Genomic DNA, 20,835 nt, shown 5'->3' on the forward strand with positions numbered 1-20,835 from the left:
AAGTCCAGTGACTCTGAAGCTGGCCCTAGTGGCATTAAAAGAAGAAGGGAAGTAACCCCAGAAAAGGACTTACTACCTCAAGTCCTAATGGAAGGGGATTCCCCTTCTAAACACTAACACACTCTCTCCCCTCCTCCCATCCCATCAATCATCACCAGATCTTCAATAAAAGTAAGTGTCATTTAATTGTGCATGCCTTTTTCAGTTTGTGTGTATTAAAATTAACATTTCATGTGGTCCCCAAAAAAAATGTTATTTTTTTTCATACTTTTGGGCGTCTTGCACGGATTAATTTTATTTCCATTATTTCTTATGGGGAAAATTGATTCGCATAACGATTATTTCGCATAACGATGAGCCCTCCTACTGAGGCTTGCAGGACCCTATGTCTAGCCCTTCTACAGTGTTATATGGATTACACTTGCTCTTCATGGCACTCTGCTTTGACAAAAAAACTGAAAGATAGACTACAAATCACCCAGAACAAAATGGTAAGATTCATCCTGGACCTGGGTCCAAGAGAGCATGTTGGCCAGGATGAATTACACCAGTTAAATATGCTGAATGTTGAAGACAGAGTAAAACAACTGAAGCTAAATCATATTTATAAAATTGCTCACAGACAGTGTCCAGAATATCTTGCTGCCAATTTTGTCAAGGCTGGGAACCAAAGCAATCATAGTACTAGGTGGAGAGAGCACAAATTTGTAGTACCCACAGTCAGTTGCCAGGCTTCAGACACCTTTTATTGTACAGCAGTTAAGGAATGGAACAGACTGCCTGCACATGTCAAAGCCAGTCATAGCATGAACCAGTTCAAGAAGAGAGCCAGAATGTGTCTGATGAATGTAGTTACAGAAAGGGAGGGGAATAATTTTTTTATTTTTTTAGCTAACACACATGTAATTTTACTTTATTCCTAGTAATGACCCTCGTGTAGTAGATAGTCTTAATAGTATAATAATAAGATGTTATCTCCATTGTAGAATAATAATAAGATATTATCACCTTTATACAGTGGACCCCCGCATAACGATCACCTCCGAATGCGACCAATTATGTAAGTGTATTTATGTAAGTGCGTTTGCACGTGTATGTTTGGGGGTCTGAAATGGACTAATCTACTTCACAATATTTCTTATGGGAACAAATTCGGTAAGTACTGGCACCTGAACATACTTCTGGAGTGAAAAAATATCGTTAATCGAGGGTCCACTGTATTTTAATAATAAGGTAAAAGGACCCCAATGGAAATAAGTCACTCTGACTTGTTTGGGTTATCCTAGGTACTTTACACATATGCTGCTATGTATGATAATCTGTACTCACCTATTTGTACTCACCTATTTGTGGTTGCAGGGGTCGAGTCTTAGCTCCTGGCCCCGCCTCTTCACCAGTTGCTATTGGGCCCTCTCTCTCCCTGCTCCATGAGCTTTATCAAACCTCGTCTTAAAACTGTGTATGGTTCCTGCCTCCACTACGTCATTTTCTAGGCTATTCCACTGCCTGACAACTCTATGACTGAAGAAATACTTCCTAATATCTCTCTGACTCATTTGTGTCTTCAACTTCCAGTTGTGACCTCTTGTTTCTGTGTCCCCTCCCTGGAACATCCTGTCTTTGTCCACCTTGTCTATTCTGCGCAGTATATAACTGTAGCTGTATTTGTGTATACCTGAATAAACTTACTTAAAAGATACTCTATGACCAAATCACACAAACACCAAAAAATTATAAAATATGACTCCATTTGATAAACAATTCTGAAAATAAATTGACAAACTCTGGTCACTATGAACACAACCCATTAGAAACTGGACATATTTCTTTAACTATTGTTAAGTTTACTTTTAATGAAACTGGCAATTGTACGAATGATGAAGAAATGATCAGCAGAAAACTGATCTTATTTTACACAATAAAATAACAAATCATATGATGGATTTTTTTTATCACATTCATTGTCTCCAATCAAGATAGGGCGACCCAAAAATTTATAATTTTTAGTGCCTTATTTCTGACACAGAATTATGTGCTGATAAATGAAAACTTTTTTTATTTTCATTGTTTTAGGATATTTTCTAATGTATTATTTTCATTGTTTTAGGATATTTGCTAAAATATTTACTTTGTACTAGCCAGGCTGTGGGAGCGACCACCAAAATTCTTATTGTCAAGAGATCGAATCGTCCAGGTTGACAGTGTTTATTTCTGACTAGCTGTTGGAGTGTGAGCAGGGTAATATTTTGTGAAGGGGATTCAGGGAAACCTGTTAGCTGGATTTGAGTCCTGGAAATGGGAAGCACAATGTGCCTGCTTAAAGGAGGAGTTTGGGATATTGGCAGTTTGGAGGGAGATCTAAGCTGTTGTATGTGAGCACCACTTCAGAGAATGATTATGTATGAGTGATGGTGAAAATGTTGAATGATGAAAGTTTTTTTCTTTCTTTCTGAATCACTCTGCAATATTAACACCCCTCTGAAGGAGGGGTGTTAATATTGAAGTTTTATAATTGTAGTGTAAGCATATCTCTGGCAAACAGTGATGGAGTGAATGATGGTGAAAGTTTTTCTTTTTCAGGCCACCCTACCTTGGTGAGAAACAGCTGATGTGTTAAAAAAAAAATTTACTTTGTTGAGTGCTTGTGGACCGTGGTCTAGCAATACCCAGATTATTCAGCATTTTGCTGGATTGAACAAGACTGCTGGATAATTTTGGATGCTGAATAATTAATCACTAAATAATTCATGATTTACTGTACAGAAAGAAACTTTGTAACAACCCTTGCTGAATGATGGTTGTCTAATCCAGTTCAGAAAATGTAACTGTAACTTGAATTGATTTAGATTTATTATTTATTTTTTTATTAACACATCCGTCATTACCCACCAAAGTAGGGGGCCCGAAAAAAAAACTTTCACCATTATTCACTCTATCACTGTCTTGCCAGGGGCATGCTTGCACTTCAGTCATAAAACTGCAATATTTATACCCCTACTTCAGAGTGCAGGCACTGTACTTCCCATTTCCAGGACTCAAGTTTGGCCTGCCGATTTCCCTGAATCCCTTCATAAATACAGTGGACCCTTGATTATTGGCCGTTCCTGATATTGGCCAATTCGGTTTTCGCCCGCTTTTTTGGCTGAAATTCTATCCCGGTTATCGGCCATATTGGACGCGTCCGCCGCGTTCATGAGTCAGTCTGGCTGTGTCTCTGGGTGAGTGAGCAAGCCTCCGCGCATTCATCCAAACATTTCGCTATAATCCATTGTATTTTGTGGTTACTGATCAAGTGCAACTGTGAAATAAGCCACCATGGGCCCAAAGAAAATTCCTAGTGCCAGTCCTTTTGTAAAGGGCTGAGAGAGAGGGGAGAATGCGCCTTCTTCAGTGATTCTCTGATATGTACGATACTAAAGCAGCAGGAGTCGATCCATGCTATAGCGCCAGCCAACAATAAAGTGTAGCATTAACAGGGTAGCAAGTAAGTTAAGCTATTAAGCAATAGAAAAAGGATGACACAAAACTCTTCCAATGTTGTTGGAGGTACATACATAGTCCCACTGACAACATATGCCGCCCTGCGAATCTTCCACTGCCCTAAATCTCTGCTAGCATCTCAATAACCACTTTATTTCTTTACATTCTCCACAATAACAACTTTATTTCTTTACATTCTCCACAATAACCACTTTATTTCTTTACATCTATTATGTTTTTATACAATATTTCTCATTTATAAATTACGTACATTGTTTCAGTGTGACTAGTAGTATGACTAGTATGTTTCTATGTTATTAATATTGTTTATTATGTCATATTAGATGTACTGTGATAAATAAATAAGCAGTAGAGTTGATATTAGTGCCAGCAAGAGTGGGTGTGGGTGGGTGTGAGTTGGACCTGACTAGCTTGTGCTGCTGGGTCTGGTACAGTGCTCCATCCTTGAGTGGGGATGACCAGACTGGGTGGGTCATTGGGATAATCCAGGGGGTGGGTCATTGGTCTAATCCGGAAGGGGAGGGGGGACATGGACCTGCTCCGCATGGGTCAGTAGGCCTGTTGCAGTATTCCTTCTTTCTTATGTTCTTATGTAAAAGTGATGCTAAATGTTCATTTATCCATTTCATTAGTCATTTTATTTAGTTCTCATTGTTTTGTGTATGTAAAATTATAGTTAATCTTTAAAAAATGTATTTTTTGTTTATATTTTTGGGTGTCTGAAATGGATTAATAATTTTTTTTTTTTTTTTCAACAAGTCGGCCGCCTGCCACCGAATTGGCAGGGTGACCCAAAAAGAAAACACTTTCATCATCATTCAACACTTTCACCTCACTCACACATTATCACTGTTTTTGCAGAGGTGCTCAGAATACAACAGTTTAGAAGCATATACGTATAAAGATACGGAACATATCCCTCCAAACTGCCAATATCCCGAAACCCCTATTTTAAAGTGCAGGCATTGTACTTCCCATTTCCAGGACTCAAGTCCGGCTATATAAAAATAACCGGTTTCCCTGAATCCCTTCACTAAATATTACCCTGCTCACACTCCAACAGATTGTCAGGTCCCAAATACCATTCGTCTCCATTCACTCCTATCGAACACACTCATGCACACCTGCTGGAAGTCCAAGCCCCTCGCCCACAAAACCTTCCTTACCCCTTCCTTCCAACCTTTTTGAGGATGACCCCTACCCTGCCTTCCTTCCCCTACAGATTTAAAGGCTCTCCATGTCATTCTACTTTGATCCATTCTCTCTAAATGACCAAACCACCTCAACAACCCCTCTTCAGCCCTGACTAATACTTTTATTAACTCCACACCATCTCCTAATTTCCACACTCCGAATTTTCTGCATAATATTTACACCACACATTGCCCTTAGACAGGACATCTCCACTGCCTCCAACCGTCTCCTCGCTGCTGCATTCACAACCCAAGCTTCACACCCATATAAGAGTGCTGGTACTACTATACTTTCATACATTTCTATCTTTGCCTCCATAGATAACATTTTTTGTCTCCACATATACCTCAACGCACCACTCACCTTTTTTCCCTCATGGTCAGTCGTCACGTGAGGTCACAGACCCTGAGCTGCTTTGGGGATTAGCGTGGACGGTTACAAAGCATGGCTTGCTTCTGCAGTGTTTTAAAAACTGAGTTTGGAGAGTTGAAGGAGGAGGTCTTGCTTCTCCAGGAGGAGATTAGGAGGCTGAAGGTCCACCTCAATGGGCCTGGGAGAGAGTGTGAGGTGGTTGGAGATGTGGGGAATGAGGCTTCTAGCAGTGAGGTGCAGTCTGTCTCTCACTGTGAGGAGGCTGTAGGTGGGGAGGTAGCAACGGGTACCAGCAGTGAGGTGCAGCCCAGCACCTGCTACAAGTGGCGAGTTGTTCACAGTAATGGGAGGCGCATCAGAGTAAGGAAAGTTAAGAGTGAAGATCTGAAGGTAGGAAATCGCTTCTCTGTTCTCCAGGATGAATGTACTTCAGTGGCCAGTGAAGGTAAGGGTACTACTGCCCCTGCTAATGAAGGTAAGCGCATTCTTGTGGTTGGTGACTCTCAGGTAAGATATGTTGACCGTGCTTTTTGTAATAGGAATAAGAAGATGAGAGATAGAGTGTGCTTCCCTGGAGCTGGTGTTGGGGACATTGTCAACAGACTGGATAATATCATGTCAGGTAATGGGAACAAGCCCATTATCTGTCTCAGTGCTGGTGGAAATGATATTGGGAAGGGTAGGAGAGAAGAGCTGCTAGATAAGTACAGGTCAGCTATAGATTTCATTAAGTCTAAGGGAGGGATCCCAATCATATGTAGCATCTTGCCTAGAAGGGGAGTAGGAAATGAATGGTTGTCTAGGGCAATTGGTGTAAATTGCTGGCTAGACAGATACTGCAAGGAACTTGCAATCCCATTCATTGACAACTGGAACAACTTTTATGGCAAACATGATATGTATGCAAGGGATGGGGTTCATCTCTCTGGGGCAGGGGTGGTAGCACTTGCAGACTCGATTGAGAAGGCCATTGGTGAAATGCCTATGATTTTAAACTGATGGAAGATAGAGGTATGGGTGTGTGTGGGAAACAAGCAGGTTGCAACACTAGGGTTGGAAACAGTAAATGTATAAAAGGCATTCAGCATGAAGTTATAAATAAAGACAATAGAACAGGTCAGAAAACAAAGGGGGACAGCAGAGGGCAGCAAGGGACTAGCTCCCTTAAGGTTTACTATACTAATAGCAGGAGTGTTAGAAATAAGATAGATGAGCTAAGATTAATTGCAAGTGCAGGAAACATAGATATTATTGCTATAACAGAGACCTGGCTCAATCTGAAAGATAGAGAGATGCCATCTGAATGTCACATACAAGGCTATAAATTATTCCACACTGACAGGGTCAACAGGAAAGGTGGTGGAGTAGCGATGTATGTCAGAGACAATTTAAATTGTTGTGTTAGACAAGATATTAAATTAGAAGCGTCAGCCACTGAATCTGTTTGGTTACAGCTTCTCGAGGGCCGAGAAAAACTAATTTTGGGTGTGATTTACAGGGCCCCAAATCTTGATAGGGAGTGCAGTAAACTTCTATGGGACGAAATTCGTAAGGCATCTACATACGAAAATGTTGTGCTAATGGGAGATTTCAACTATAGACAGATTGACTGGAGCAATTTGACAGGAAATTTAGAGTCGGGTGACTTTCTTGATACGATCCAGGATTGTTTTTTAAAACAGTTTGTGACAGAGCCAACTAGGGGAAATAACCTCCTTGACTTGGTTCTTGCCAGTAGGGAAACACTAATTAATAATCTTGAGGTTAATGATGAGCTTGGGGAGAGTGATCACAAATCACTCAGTTTTAACATATCATGGAATTCCCCTAATAATGGCAATCAAGTCTCCGTCCCTGACTTTCGCTTGGCTGATTTCATAGGACTGAAAAATTACTTAGGTGGGCTGAACTGGAATGACCTGACTAGGGGTCAGGTAGGTGGTGATGGTTGCCGATATGATGCTTTCCAGGGCATAGTTCTAGCTGCTCAGTCAAATTATGTTCCAAATAGGGAAATCAGATCAAACAAAAATGATCCTAAATGGATGAACAATAGATTAAAATATCTGATTGGTCAAAAGAGAGGCATATATAGGCAAATCAAAAGAGGAGAGGGGCAATTAAGAAATCGATATATTCAGTTAAAGAGAGAAATAAAAAAGGGAATTAGAAAAGCAAAAAGAGATTATGAGGTTAAAGTTGCAAGAGAATCGAAGACTAACCCAAAAGGATTCTTTCAGGTATACAGAAGTAAGATCAGGGACAAGATAGGCCCACTCAAAAGTTCCTCGGGTCAGCTCACTGACAGTGATAAGGAAATGTGTAGAATTTTTAACACATACTTCCTCTCAGTTTTTACACAGGAGGATACCAGTGATATTCCAGTAATGATAAATTATGTAGAACAGGACGATAATAAACTGTGCACTATTAGGGTCACAAGTGACATGGTCCTTAGGCAAATAGATAAATTAAAACCTAACAAATCCCCAGGCCCTGATGAACTGTATGCAAGGGTTCTAAAGGAATGTAAAGAGGAGCTTAGCACACCTTTGGCTAATCTTTTCAACATATCACTACAAACTGGCATGGTGCCAGATAAGTGGAAAATGGCAAATGTGATACCTATTTTCAAAACAGGTGACAGGTCCTTAGCTTCGAACTATAGACCAATAAGCCTAACCTCCATAGTGGGAAAATTTATGGAATCAATAATTGCCGAGGCAGTTCGTAGCCACCTTGAAAAGCATAAATTAATCAACGAATCTCAGCATGGTTTTACAAAGGGACGTTCCTGCCTTACGAATTTATTAACTTTTTTCACTAAGGTATTTGAGGAGGTAGATCATGGTAACGAATATGATATTGTGTATATGGACTTCAGTAAGGCTTTTGACAGGGTCCCACATCAGAGACTATTGAGGAAAATTAAAGCACATGGAATAGGAGGAGAAATTTTTTCCTGGATAGAGGCATGGTTGACAAATAGGCAGCAGAGAGTTTGCATAAATGGGGAGAAATCAGAGTGGGGAAGCGTCACGAGCGGTGTTCCACAGGGGTCAGTGTTGGGCCCCCTGCTGTTCACAATCTACATAAACGACATAGATGAGGGCATAAAGAGCGACATCGGCAAGTTTGCCGATGACACCAAAATAGGCCGTCGAATTCATTCTGACGAGGACATTCGAGCACTCCAGGAAGATTTGAATAGACTGATGCAGTGGTCGGAGAAGTGGCAGATGCAGTTTAATATAGACAAATGCAAAGTTCTAAATGTTGGACAGGACAATAACCATGCCACATATAAACTAAATAATGTAGATCTTAATATTACGGATTGCGAAAAAGATTTAGGAGTTCTGGTTAGCAGTAATCTGAAACCAAGACAACAGTGCATAAGTGTTCGCAATAAAGCTAATAGAATCCTTGGCTTCATATCAAGAAGCATAAATAATAGGAGTCCTCAGGTTGTTCTTCAACTCTATACATCCTTGGTTAGGCCTCATTTAGATTATGCTGCACAGTTTTGGTCACCGTATTACAGAATGGATATAAATTCTCTGGAAAATGTACAAAGGAGGATGACAAAGATGATCCCATGTATCAGAAACCTTCCCTATGAGGATAGACTAAGGGCCCTGAAACTGCACTCTCTAGAAAGACGTAGAATTAGGGGGGATATGATTGAGGTTTATAAGTGGAAGACAGGAATAAATAAAGGGGATGTAAATAGTGTGCTGATAATATCTAGCCTAGACAGGACTCGCAGCAATGGTTTTAAGTTGGAAAAATTCAGATTCAGGAGGGATATAGGAAAGTACTGGTTTGGTAATAGAGTTGTGGATGAGTGGAACAAACTCCCAAGTACCGTTATAGAGGCCAGAACGTTGTGTAGCTTTAAAAATAGGTTGGATAAATACATGAGTAGATGTGGGTGGGTGTGAGTTAGACCTGATAGCTTGTGCTAACGGGTCGGTTGCCGTGTTCCTCCCTTGAGTCAATGTGACCTGACCTGACTAGGTTGGGTGCATTGGCTTAAGCCGGTAGGGACTTGGACCTGCCTCGCATGGGCCAGTAGGCCTTCTGCAGTGTTCCTTCGTTCTTATGTTCTTATGTTCTTAAGTGATTATTATTATTTTGTGGAGAAGAGCTGGACCCACAGGGTTTGGGACATAATCAGGTTCATTCCAAGAAAGGGGAGAATAGCTCAAGCTCCTTAAAAAAAGAACCCTTTACTAGCATCAAGACACGTGCCTCTTGAAGTGATCATGATGAACTTAAGCAGAAGTGTAGAAAATGGAAGACTGGAAGGAACATGTAAGAAGTGAATAAATACATTTAGAGACTTGTGAGTGGATGTGCCAGCAGATGGATGTATGAAAGACAAGGTGAGCTACAGAATTTGTAAGGGAAAGAAAGTTGCTGTAATGTTGATGGATCACTGGAAAGAAAGGAATTTTGTCAGTGAATGCAAAAGAGTGGAATGTATTGTACATACATACTTTTTTATGGATGTGAAGGTGATTTGCACATGTTGCAGTGAGGAAGCAGCCTCAGGGAGCAATAAGATCAATGTGTGACAAGAATATTGTACAGAGAGTAATAAATGAAAAAAATTGAAAATGGTGTGGTGGTGGTGGTGGTGGTGGTGGTGGTGGTTTTAATGAAGATTTAATTCAGAGAGTGGAAGAGAAAATTGTTGATTTCTTTTGTTCATGTAGAAATGATGAAGGTAAAAGTTGATAAAATACACAAATAACTCACACTTAGAAGGAAAATTTGTGGCATTGTTTCGTTCCTGCTTGGACCATTGACGAGTTACAGTGTGACTTATCAGTTGTCCAAGTCAGACCAAAATGTTATGAAGTTTCCTCTCCAAATTGCAGGTTATTTATGTATTGTTCCAGCCATGGTATTGTGAATTTTTATTCTTTAGATTGATTAAAGAGGGTGTATAAATCTGGGGTGGGTGAAAGGTAGTTTAATAGATAATCACCTCTCATTTGTATGTAATCACCTCTTACCTTTTTGTAGGTAATCACCTCTTACCTATTTATGGGTTATTACCTAATACTTATTTGTAAGTAATTACAGTGGTACCCCGAGTTTTGTACAGCTCCGGACTCGAACAATTATTTAAGTGTATTATTGTAGTGCTTTTGTAAGTGTATTTTTGGGGGTCTGAAACAGACTAATCTAGTTTACATTATTCCTTATGGGAACAAATTCGTTCAGTAACGGCACTCGAACAGCCTTCTGGAATGAATTATGGCCGAAACTCGGGGTACCACTGTACTTATTTGTAGGTAACCACCTGTTATCTATTTGTAGGTAATAACCCATAATTTATTTGTAGGTAATCATTTACTACCTATTTGTATGTAATCATCCTTTAGTGGATTTTACCCCAAAGGGCACAGGCATGATCAAGTGAAGGATCAGCTGGATTGTGATGGCTGTGGGCATGCAGGCTGCTAGCACAATTAGCCTGGTTGATTAGGCAGTCATCAGGGAAGTCTGTTCTTGTGCTGAGTCTTGAAGACTACAACTTCCTCACTTGACTTTCATTGTACAAATCATTTAATGGATGGAGCTTGAACTATGTCAGGCCCCGCCTGTTCCATGATTTATTTGCAGTCGTGTTATTATGATTTTGTGAGTCATTTCAGAGTACAGGTATGGTTGTTTCTGCATACAGAGCTTAAATTCAAGTAATTTTTTTTCTGATTCACACTATAGATGCTGCATTATCAAGGTCACTCTTCAACAGCATGCCAAATCCCAAAAGCTCCTTCCCCGACTTTGATCAGACATGCTGATAAGATGGGGCATGAGCCAAATGTTCATGCCCCATTGCAAAACCTTCTTCAGAAACTCATTCCAACTCTTCCTCATTTGCTAACTTTACTTCCTTTTATCCCTCTAGATTTATTGCACACTCTTCATCATCTTATTTTGCTCTGTTATTTCTACTTAATTACACCTAAACAGTTTATGTTGTACTCTTTGAACTACACTCCACTTTAGAGTGCAACCACAGTAAGAGATAGTGAATGTCATTTTATTTTTTTTACCCCTAATCTTTGCCAGAGGAATAGTGTTTTGTATGCTGCTATGGAGCAATGGATCTTATTAGCTCATAAAATACTCGAGTCTCCCACTCAGACATAATACATCTTTCAAATGCTGAACTAAAGCTTTCCACTCAATAACCAGGGGTTAATCTTCTAGCCAAGCTCATTACCCATGGCAAACTATTGTTAGCTGTACTTTCCACTAAGGAACCTCATGAAACATGGTAACTTTCCAGTATCTGTAAGACAGTCAAGTCATATTTGTTAATTGCTTGATGCAAGGATATCTGAAAGGAGGGGAAAGAGGTTATTGGACCTATGGCAGCAGAGAAACTTTTCTTTTGCCATGTGGGATGTGATAGCCTCCCCAGAATAATCCCAACAGAATCCAGATGTAGAGACAGAAGTAGACTCAAGAAAAAGTAGATCACCGTAAGGCGAGAGAAGAACGTAAAGTTAACATGGGATTCATTAACTTCAAAAACCCAAGTGTGAATCATGTGGGCATTGTATGAAGCAACAGAAATTTAAGTTTAGTTATTGAACCCCCTGTACTAAACCTTGTGACTCAAGAGAGAGAGAGAGGGAGGGAGAGGGGATTGAGATCCAGTTTAAGGCAACAACAAGGTATCACAAATACTCATATATTGAGAATTGAAGTCCTGACAAATTCCCTACCTTCCTAAGTTTAATATTAAAATATGAAGAGCATTGATACCCTGTGAGCATTGAGAAATTAACAGCGGCATATATGACCAGGCTTGAAAGTCTGCTTGTATGTCCCTTTAGTAATGAGGTAGATTTCTTCCAGGCCTGTCTATTAAGCTCAACTAGGCCATAAACATAATAAAAGTATTTAGTGCACTTTATGAAGTGTGCCAATCACATACGATGACTGTAAATTTCATATTCGGAAATACTAACAGAACCAGGACATTGCATAATAACAAATTTGCATACAGTATATATGACTCACAGTTCTTGCATTGAAAGTGTCTTAAACATGAGTGTCATGATAAAAATAACTCCCTTAGTAGGTACAGTAAATCCCTATTTAAAGACGATTCACCTGAAGTAATTTTGGTTAATGTCCCCCCAAAAATTCTTAAACCATTCCTCCATTAAACAACTGCCTCCCACTTGTACAACAATCAAAGACCTGGTGGCAGACTAGACCCCTCTTTTACTGATTATAATACTCCCTCATGTAACCAGATGCTAGGGCATTTCACTTCATTTTCTGACAATGCAATATCTTTCTGAATATCGCTGTAAACTCTGTGTATTAACCTTCATTAAAAAAGCTGAAATATAAGCATAGATATTTTATGTGATATAAATTTACCCTCTCTTGGAAGGAGATGGCCAATGAGTTTAGAAAAAAAAAACTTACTTGTAATCAGCTAGTATTTTCATATAAGAATTGTATGCTCTTGCTGCTGTTACCCACATTGCTTAAATGTCTGTTTCATTATTTATTGTAGTCTCTCAAGGCTTATTGCAAGCAACTTAGAAGCTTAGTTCCTTGCTTGCATTATCATATACAGTAGTTCACCACCTCGAGAACCCCTCCTCAGCCCTCTGGATAATAGTTTTGGTAACCCTACACCTCGTAATTTCCAAACAACGGATTCTGTGCATTATATTCACACCACACAGACATGACATCTCAGACATGACATCTCCGCTGCCTCCAGCCTTCTCCTTGTTGCAACATTTACAACCCATGCTTCACACCCATACAAGAGTGTTGATATAACTATACTCTCATACATTCCCCTCTTTGTTTCCATGGATAAAGTTCTTTGTCTCCACAGACTCCTCAGTGCATCACTCACCTTTATCCCCTCATCAATTCTATGATTCACCTCATCCTTCACAGACCACATCCGCTGACACGTCCACTCTTAAATATCTGAATACATTCACCTCCTTCATACTCTCTCCCTCCAGTCTGATATTCAATCTTTCGTTACCTATTGTTTTATTATCCTCATCACCTTACTCTTTCCTATATTCACTTTTAATTTTCTTTTACATATCCTACCAAATTCATCCACCAATCTCTGCAACTTCTCTTCAGAATCTCCCAAAAGCATGATCCCACTAGAAATGAAAATACCCTGGATTTGATATTTACAAACAACGAGGAACTAATCAGAGACATAACAGTTACAAAGACAATATACTCTGAACACAACATCATAGAAGTTCAAACGAGTATTAACTCAGGGTTAGGGAACTGCATCACTAATGTTAGAGACGGGATTTAACAACCACAGAACTGACTGGGAAAAAATAAACCAAGAGCTATCAGACATATCCTGGGAATCAGACATGAGCATCCTAAATCCCCACCAGTGCCTAGAGAAGCTGAATACAGAAGCATACAAGGTATGTATGAAACACTTACCACTGAGGAAACCCAGAAGATGATTAGATATGAAGAGAGCATAGGAGATGGTACAGAAGAAGAAAACGGGTTACCGAATTGCTTAAAAACACAGATATGCTGCAACAGAGGAAAGATAGACTTAGCCGAGAGATCACTGAATTAGAGCAAAAACTTAGGATGTCATACCTCACAGAAGAAGTACAAAGGGAACAAAGGGCCATACAAGATATTGCAAGAAACCCAAAATATTTCTATTCTTATGCAAAATCCAAGCTAAGAGCTACCTGTAGAATTGGACCACTACTGAGAGGAGACTCGTATACTGACGATGAACAGGAAATGGGTGAAATCCTAAAAGAACAGTATGAGTCGGTGTTCAGCAACCCACTAAATGACGACAAGGTAGAAAATGCAGAAACATTTTTCACTCCAGCATAAGGCCGCGGAGACCAACTAACTGACATTAGTACAAATCCCATAGATTTCGAAAAAGAAATGGATAACATGTCCACTCACTCAGCACCTGGACCAGATTCATGGAATGCTCTATTTATAAAGAAGGGAAAAGTACCACTAGCACGAGCCCTCAGTATTCTTTGGAGAAAGAGCTTAGATCTAGGTGAAATACCGGAGGCCTTAAAGAGTGCAGACATAGCTCCTTTGCATAAGGGAGGTAGTAGAGCACTAGCTAAAAATTACAGACCAGTAGCCCTAACTTCTCACATCATAAAAATCTTCGAAAGAGTGATGAGACGGCAGATTACAAATTTCATGGACCAGCACAACCAACATAACCCGAACCAGCATGGTTTTAGAGCAGGACGATCATGTCTGTCACAGCTGCTGAACCATTATGACAGAATTACGGAGGCATTGGAAGACGACCAAAACGCAGAGGAGATTTATACAGATTTTGCAAAGGCATTTGACAAATACGATCATGGAGTGATAACGCAAAAAATGAGGGCCAATGGTATTACGGGGAACGTAGGCAGAGGTATTTTCGGGTTCTTATCACACAGAACACAAAAAGTAGTAGTGTACAGAGCAGGATCCAGCTTCAGCAAGGTAAAAAGCTCAGTGCCCCAAGGCACTGTCCTGGCACCTCTGCTGTTTCTCATCCTCATAACAGACATAGATAAAAACGCCCATCCCACTTTTGTATCATGATTTGCAGATGACGCTAAATTAAGCATGAAAGTCACTGCGTTAGAGGACACTGAAAAATTACAGGAACACATAAGCAGGGTTTTCTAGCGGGCAGTGGAGAACAACATGACGTTCGATGGTGACAAGTTCCAGCTGCTTAGGTATGGAAAGAATGAAGAACTCAAAAGGAACACTATATACAAAACTCAAGAGGGTCACCAAATAGAACGAAAGGAACACGTAAAAGACCTGGGAATAATTATGTCAGCTGACCTTTCTTTTAAAGACCATAACAAGACAAAGATCACGACAGCCAGGAAGATGACGGGGTGGGTATTGAGAACTTTCAAAACAAGGGAAATAATGCCGATGGTGACACTCTTCAAATCGCTAGTGCTCCCTCATTTAGAATATTGCTCAGTGCTGACGGCCCCGTTCAAAGCAGGAGAAATATCAGAGCTGGAACAAATACAGAGATCGTTTACGGCTCACATTGAGCCAGTAAAGCACCTAAATTACTGGGAACGCCTTCAAGTCTTGAACATGTACTCATTGGAGCGGAGGAGAGAGAGATACATGATAATATATACCTGGAAAGTACTCGAGGGCCTGGTCCCAAATCTGCACACTGCCATAACAACATACTGGAGTGAGAGATATGGGAGGAAGTGTAAAATAAACCCAGTGAGGAGCAGGGGTGCGGTGGGGACAATAAGGGAACACTGTATCAACATCCGGGGTCCCAGACTATTCAACATCTTACCAGAAGATATCAGAAACACGGCTGGAACAAGTGTAGAAGCCTTCAAGAGGAAACTGGACAAGTATCTTCACCAGGTGCCAGATCAACCAGGCTGTGATGGATATGTGGGGCAGCGGGCCTCCAGCAGCAACAGCCTGGTTGACCAGGCAAGCACCAGACGAGCCTGGCCCATGGCCGGGCTCCGAGAGTAGTGAAACTATCGAAACTCTTCAAAGGTATAACCACTTTACTGGGTAGTTGAAATTGGTAAATGAGTGGTTTCTTGTACTCAGTCGATAGAACAAATGGGGTTCTAGTGAAATAGCTCTGAGTTTGGTCGACTGGAACAATGGAATTGGCCGAAAATAAGGCTCAAAGTGGGCGAAATTGCTGATTTGTACATATCGCTGAGACCACTAACTTTGCGTGATTCCATAAGTTTTCCATCAAATTTCATACTTTTGGTGTCATTACCATTGGAAAAGATTCTCTATCATTTCATAAGAAAAAATCAATTTTTTTTTTTATAATAAATAAAAAAAATAAATCTTGCCCTGACTGTCTCTTCCTTTACTTGCTGCCTCCATTTTCCTTGTATCCCATCTACCTTTTACTCTCACTGTAGCTACAACTAGAAAGTGACCTGATATATCTGTTGCCCCTCTATAAACATGTACATCCTGAAGTCTGCCAAACAGTCTTTTATCTCCCAATACATAGTCCAACAAACTACTGTCATAATGTGCAGCATCACATCTTGTGTACTTATTTATCCTCTTTTTCTTAAAACATGTATTACCTATAATCAAACCCCTGTCTATACAAAGTTCAATCAAAGGGCCCCCATTATCATTTACACGTGGCACCCCAAGCTTACCCACCACACCCTCTTTAAATGTTTCTCCTACTTTAGCATTTAGGACTCCTACCGCAATTACTCTCTCACTTGGTTCATAAGTTCTTACACAATCGTTTAGCATCTCACAAAATCTCAATCTATCTATCTATCTATCTATCTATCTCTATCTATCTCTATCTATCTCTATCTATCTCTATCTATCTCTATCTATCTCTATCTATCTCTATCTATCTCTATCTATCTCTATCTATCTCTCTCTCTCTCTCTCTCTCTCTCTCTCTCTCTCTCTCTCTCTCTCTCTCTCTCTCTCTCTCTCTCTCTCTCTCTCTCTCTCTCTCTATCTCTCTCTATCTCTCTCTATCTCTCTCTATCTCTCTCTCTCTCTCTCTATCTCTCTCTTCTCTCTCTCTCTCTCTCTCTCTCTCTCTATCTCTCTCTATCTCTCTATCTCTCTCTCTATCTCTCTCTCTATATCTCTCTCTATATCTCTCTCTATATCTCTATCTCTCACAAAATCTCTCTCTCTCTCTCTCTCTCTCTCTCTCTCTCTCTCTCTCTCTCTCTCTCTCTCTCTCTCTCTCTCTCTCTCTCTCTCTCTCTCTCTCTCTCTCTCCTCTACACTTCTATCTTCTCCAGGTGCATACACACTTATTATTTCCCACTTTTTGCATCCAGCCCTTATTTTAATCCACATTATCCTTGAATTTATACATTTATATTCCCTGTTCTCCTTCCATAACTGATCCTTCAACATTATTGCTACCCCTTCCTTAGCTCTAACTCTCAGATACTCCTGACTTAATCCCATTTTTTTCTCCCCACTGAAATTCATGTACCCCCTTCAGCTTTGTTTTGCTTAGAGCTAGGACATCTAACTTCTTTTCATTCATAACATTAGCAATCATCGCTTTTCTATCATCCGCACTACATCCATGCACATTCAAGCATCCCAGTTTTATAAAGTTTTCTTCTTCACTTTTTTAGTATTTTCTACAGTAGAAGGGGTTACTAGCCCATTACTCCCAGCATTTTAGTTGCCTCATACGACACACATGGCTTACGGAGGAAAGATTCTTTTCTACTTCCCCATCGAGAATAGAAAAAATAAAGAAGAACAAGAACTATTAAGAAAAAAAAAAAGAAAAATCTAGGTGTGTGTGTATATATATGCATGTGCATGCCTGTGTAATGTGACTTAAGTGTAAGTAGAAGTAGCAAGATATACCAGTTATCCAGCATGTTTATGAGATAGAAAAAAGAACACCAGGAATCCTACCATTATGTAAAACAGTTACAGGTTTCTTTTTCACACTCACTTGGCAGGATGGTAGTACCTCACTGGGTGGTTGCTTTCTACCAACTTACTCCCTTCAAAATATACTAGTTAAATTATACTTTTATCTACTTTATTATCAATGTTTATTGCAATATACCTTTAAATTATGTCCATAGTATCATATTTATACAGTTTTTCCTCATTATTAGTCTCTTACATCAATGGCTTATTTCTGCTGATTACAGAGTTCTACCGTACTGATAGTCCAACAACTTTTGATCATTTTTCCCAGATGTGAGAAAATACATCAACTACACATCAGACATCATCTTCAGCGCCCTGCTATGCTTTTTCTGGCCTTTCTGATAGTCCCCCCACCTTTAATTCAGTGTCTCTGATGGTGTAACTCATACTGATAAACTTCACCAAATGCAACAACTTCTTTCTTCAGTTGTCCTTTCTTCAACATCTCTGCCTCCCCAATCTACTTCACTAGTCTGGTGGTCTGGTGGCTAAAGCTCCCGCTTCACACACGGAGGGCCCGGGTTCGATTCCCGGCGGGTGGAAATTCCGACACGTTTCCTTACACCTATTGTCCTGTTCACCTAGCAGCAAATAGGTACCTGGGTGTTAGTCGACTGGTGTGGGTCGCATCCTGGGGGACAAGATTAAGGACCCCAATGGAAATAAGTTAGACAGTCCTCGATGACGCACTGACTTTCTTGGGTTATCCTGGGTGGCTAACCCTCCGGGGTTAAAAATCCGAACAAAATCTTATCTTATCTTATCTTATCTTACCCTTCAGTGACCTACATGTACAGTACTTAGTAATTCCCAAGAATAACATTAATCTAACAAATACAGTCCTTTAAATTGATAATGTATTGTACAGTGTATAGTGGTCTGTTTTGTATGCTCTCATGGAAGATATGACATTTACAGTTCTTGAAGCTTAATTAATATATATTCTTGAAATTTACTGACATTTTAGGGACAAAATGGTTTAAATCACAGTGCAGGTACCTGTTTATTTTTAATATTCTACATGTAATGTGTCTGCAGTAATTAGTGCAGTTTTAAATGCAAAAAAAAAAAAAACTGTTTTAGAAATATGTATATGTAATTTGGCTTTAAGGTTACTGTGCCTTTACAAATATTTCTGGTGAAATGACAGAGTCTGTTATTTTGTTTGAAAATAGGATTAATAGATCATTAGCAGATACTATATTTTCTAATTATATGCAGACATCAAGCCAGCGAATGTGTTCATCACTGCCCAGGGCGTGGTGAAGTTAGGAGACCTGGGCCTGGGAAGGTTCTTCAGCTCCAAGACAACAGCAGCACATTCACTTGTTGGCACACCATACTACATGAGCCCAGAGAGGATCCATGAACATGGCTACAACTTTAAGAGTGATATCTGGTCCTTAGGATGTTTACTGTATGAGGTATGAAGTTTTCTAGGCCATTTGCATCATTTATGAGGTACTGTTTAGTTCTTCAATAACTTCTGAAATGCTGACATCAAGACCAGATATTAACCCATTAACTGTCCAAACGTATAGGTCTACGTTCTCTCACCCAGCGCTCCAAATATTTTGAAAAAAAAATCTTTTTTTTTTTTTTTTAATTGAAGAGGCAATTTTTTGTGTAATAAGACCAAAAAGCAATTTTACTGTCAGTACTTACCGAGATATAAGACCATGAAGTTGACACTGGCTGCTCACCTGACAGCAACATGACTCCTGTCGCTTGCAGAAGTGGTGCCGATATACCTTTTTTCCTCTTGTTTTTTAATATATATAATTTTTAAGTTCTGATAATTACAATTTGTAGTAGTTCTTGTGATTTCATAGCCAATGTTTGTTCTAACACTAATATTAGGTACTGAAATATTAGGTACTGAAATAGTACTCAAATAGTCACAAACACACTGACAGGTGAACATTTTTACCTGCCTTGGTCTAGCACTGTTTTAGACATGCTGGAGTATATATGAAACTCCTTGAAGCAATGTGTAAGACGATTGTCACTCCACTGCTGACAGTGCAGTGACACTTGATGATTGTGCACTGCCTTGGGTTTGTTTATTTTCACTGCTACATATCTATCTGTCTATCTGTTTGTCTGTCTGTCTATTTGTCAGTCTCTGCTTATTTGTCTGCCTGTATGTCTGTCTTCGTGTCTCAGAACCAACAGGTATTACACACGTTGCAGAGGATGCAAAGTCATCACGTCTGATTCCTGAACAAGCGAAAATGCATATTACTGGCCAGTCATACTTATTATGCCTTATATCTACAAATACAATATTGCATTTCGTCTGGATTTTTTTTGGGTTATCCTAGGTAAGTTACGCTATGTATAATAACTATTTATGTGTATCTGTGAGATGGAGACAGAGACAGAGATAGACATAGACAGACAGAGATACAGAGACAGGCAGCCAAAGTCAGTCAGCCACCTGGCCAGCCAGCCACCCAGCCACCCAGCCTGCCAGCCAAACACATATTACACATGTTCCAGAATTGTTTCTCTTTACTTAGGGCATAGGTTATAGGACATTCTGGGAGGATGACACTACCAGTGGTATCAGAATGGAAAGGATGTTGCACAAATGTTGCACATGGGTTATAGTGTGGGCCAGCAGGCCTGCTGTTGGCCCACACTAGGCAGGTCCTTCACAGTCCATCCCACTATCAAAATATTTGCCCAACCTAGTTTTCAGTGCTACTCAACAAATAAGCTTTGATAATTCCATTCACTCATGTGCAAGTCCCATCCAAATCCAAACCCTCTCACCCATGTATTTATCCAACCTAAATTTGAAACTACCCAAGGTTTTAGCTTCAATAACCCTACTTGGCAGACCGTTCCACTCATCAACTACTCTATTACCAAACCAGTACTTTCCTATTTCCTTTCAAAATTTTATGTATTTTTCTTAAATTAATATTACTTACTTAAAATTTGTTTACCCCTTTGAGGGTTGAGAGGCCCTCTCCCAAACTCGTTCTCAGGGTCGAAAAATTTTTGAAAAAAAAAATGATTTTTTCTTATGAAGTGGTAGAGAATCTTTTTTCGATCATAATGACACCAAAAGTATGAAATTTGATGGAAAACTTAGGGAATTATGCTCTCACAAAGTTAGTGGTCTCAAAGTGGGCGATTTCGCCCACTTTGAGCCCTATTTTCGGCCATTTCCAATGTTGCAGTTGACTAAAATCATAGCTATTTCCCTAGAACTCCATTGAGTACAAGAATCCGCCCATT

General features: G+C 39.8%; 1 protein-coding gene across 1 annotated transcript in view; it reads left to right on the forward strand.

The window, feature by feature from the left end:
* LOC138851656 (serine/threonine-protein kinase Nek7-like) overlaps positions 1-19,104 on the forward strand; it is a 40,164-nt gene extending 21,060 nt beyond the window's left edge. Inside the window, exons 3-4 of the mRNA XM_070081003.1 lie at positions 14,377-14,533; positions 18,808-19,104. Coding sequence (XP_069937104.1) covers positions 14,377-14,533; positions 18,808-19,016 — 366 coding nt within the window. The 3' untranslated portion in view covers positions 19,017-19,104. The remainder of the gene's footprint in view (positions 1-14,376; positions 14,534-18,807) is intronic.
* The last annotated feature ends 1,731 nt before the right edge of the window (positions 19,105-20,835 follow it).

Source organism: Cherax quadricarinatus, unplaced genomic scaffold, assembly GCF_038502225.1.
Source record: "Cherax quadricarinatus isolate ZL_2023a unplaced genomic scaffold, ASM3850222v1 Contig1429, whole genome shotgun sequence".
Lineage (NCBI taxonomy): Eukaryota > Metazoa > Arthropoda > Malacostraca > Decapoda > Parastacidae > Cherax > Cherax quadricarinatus.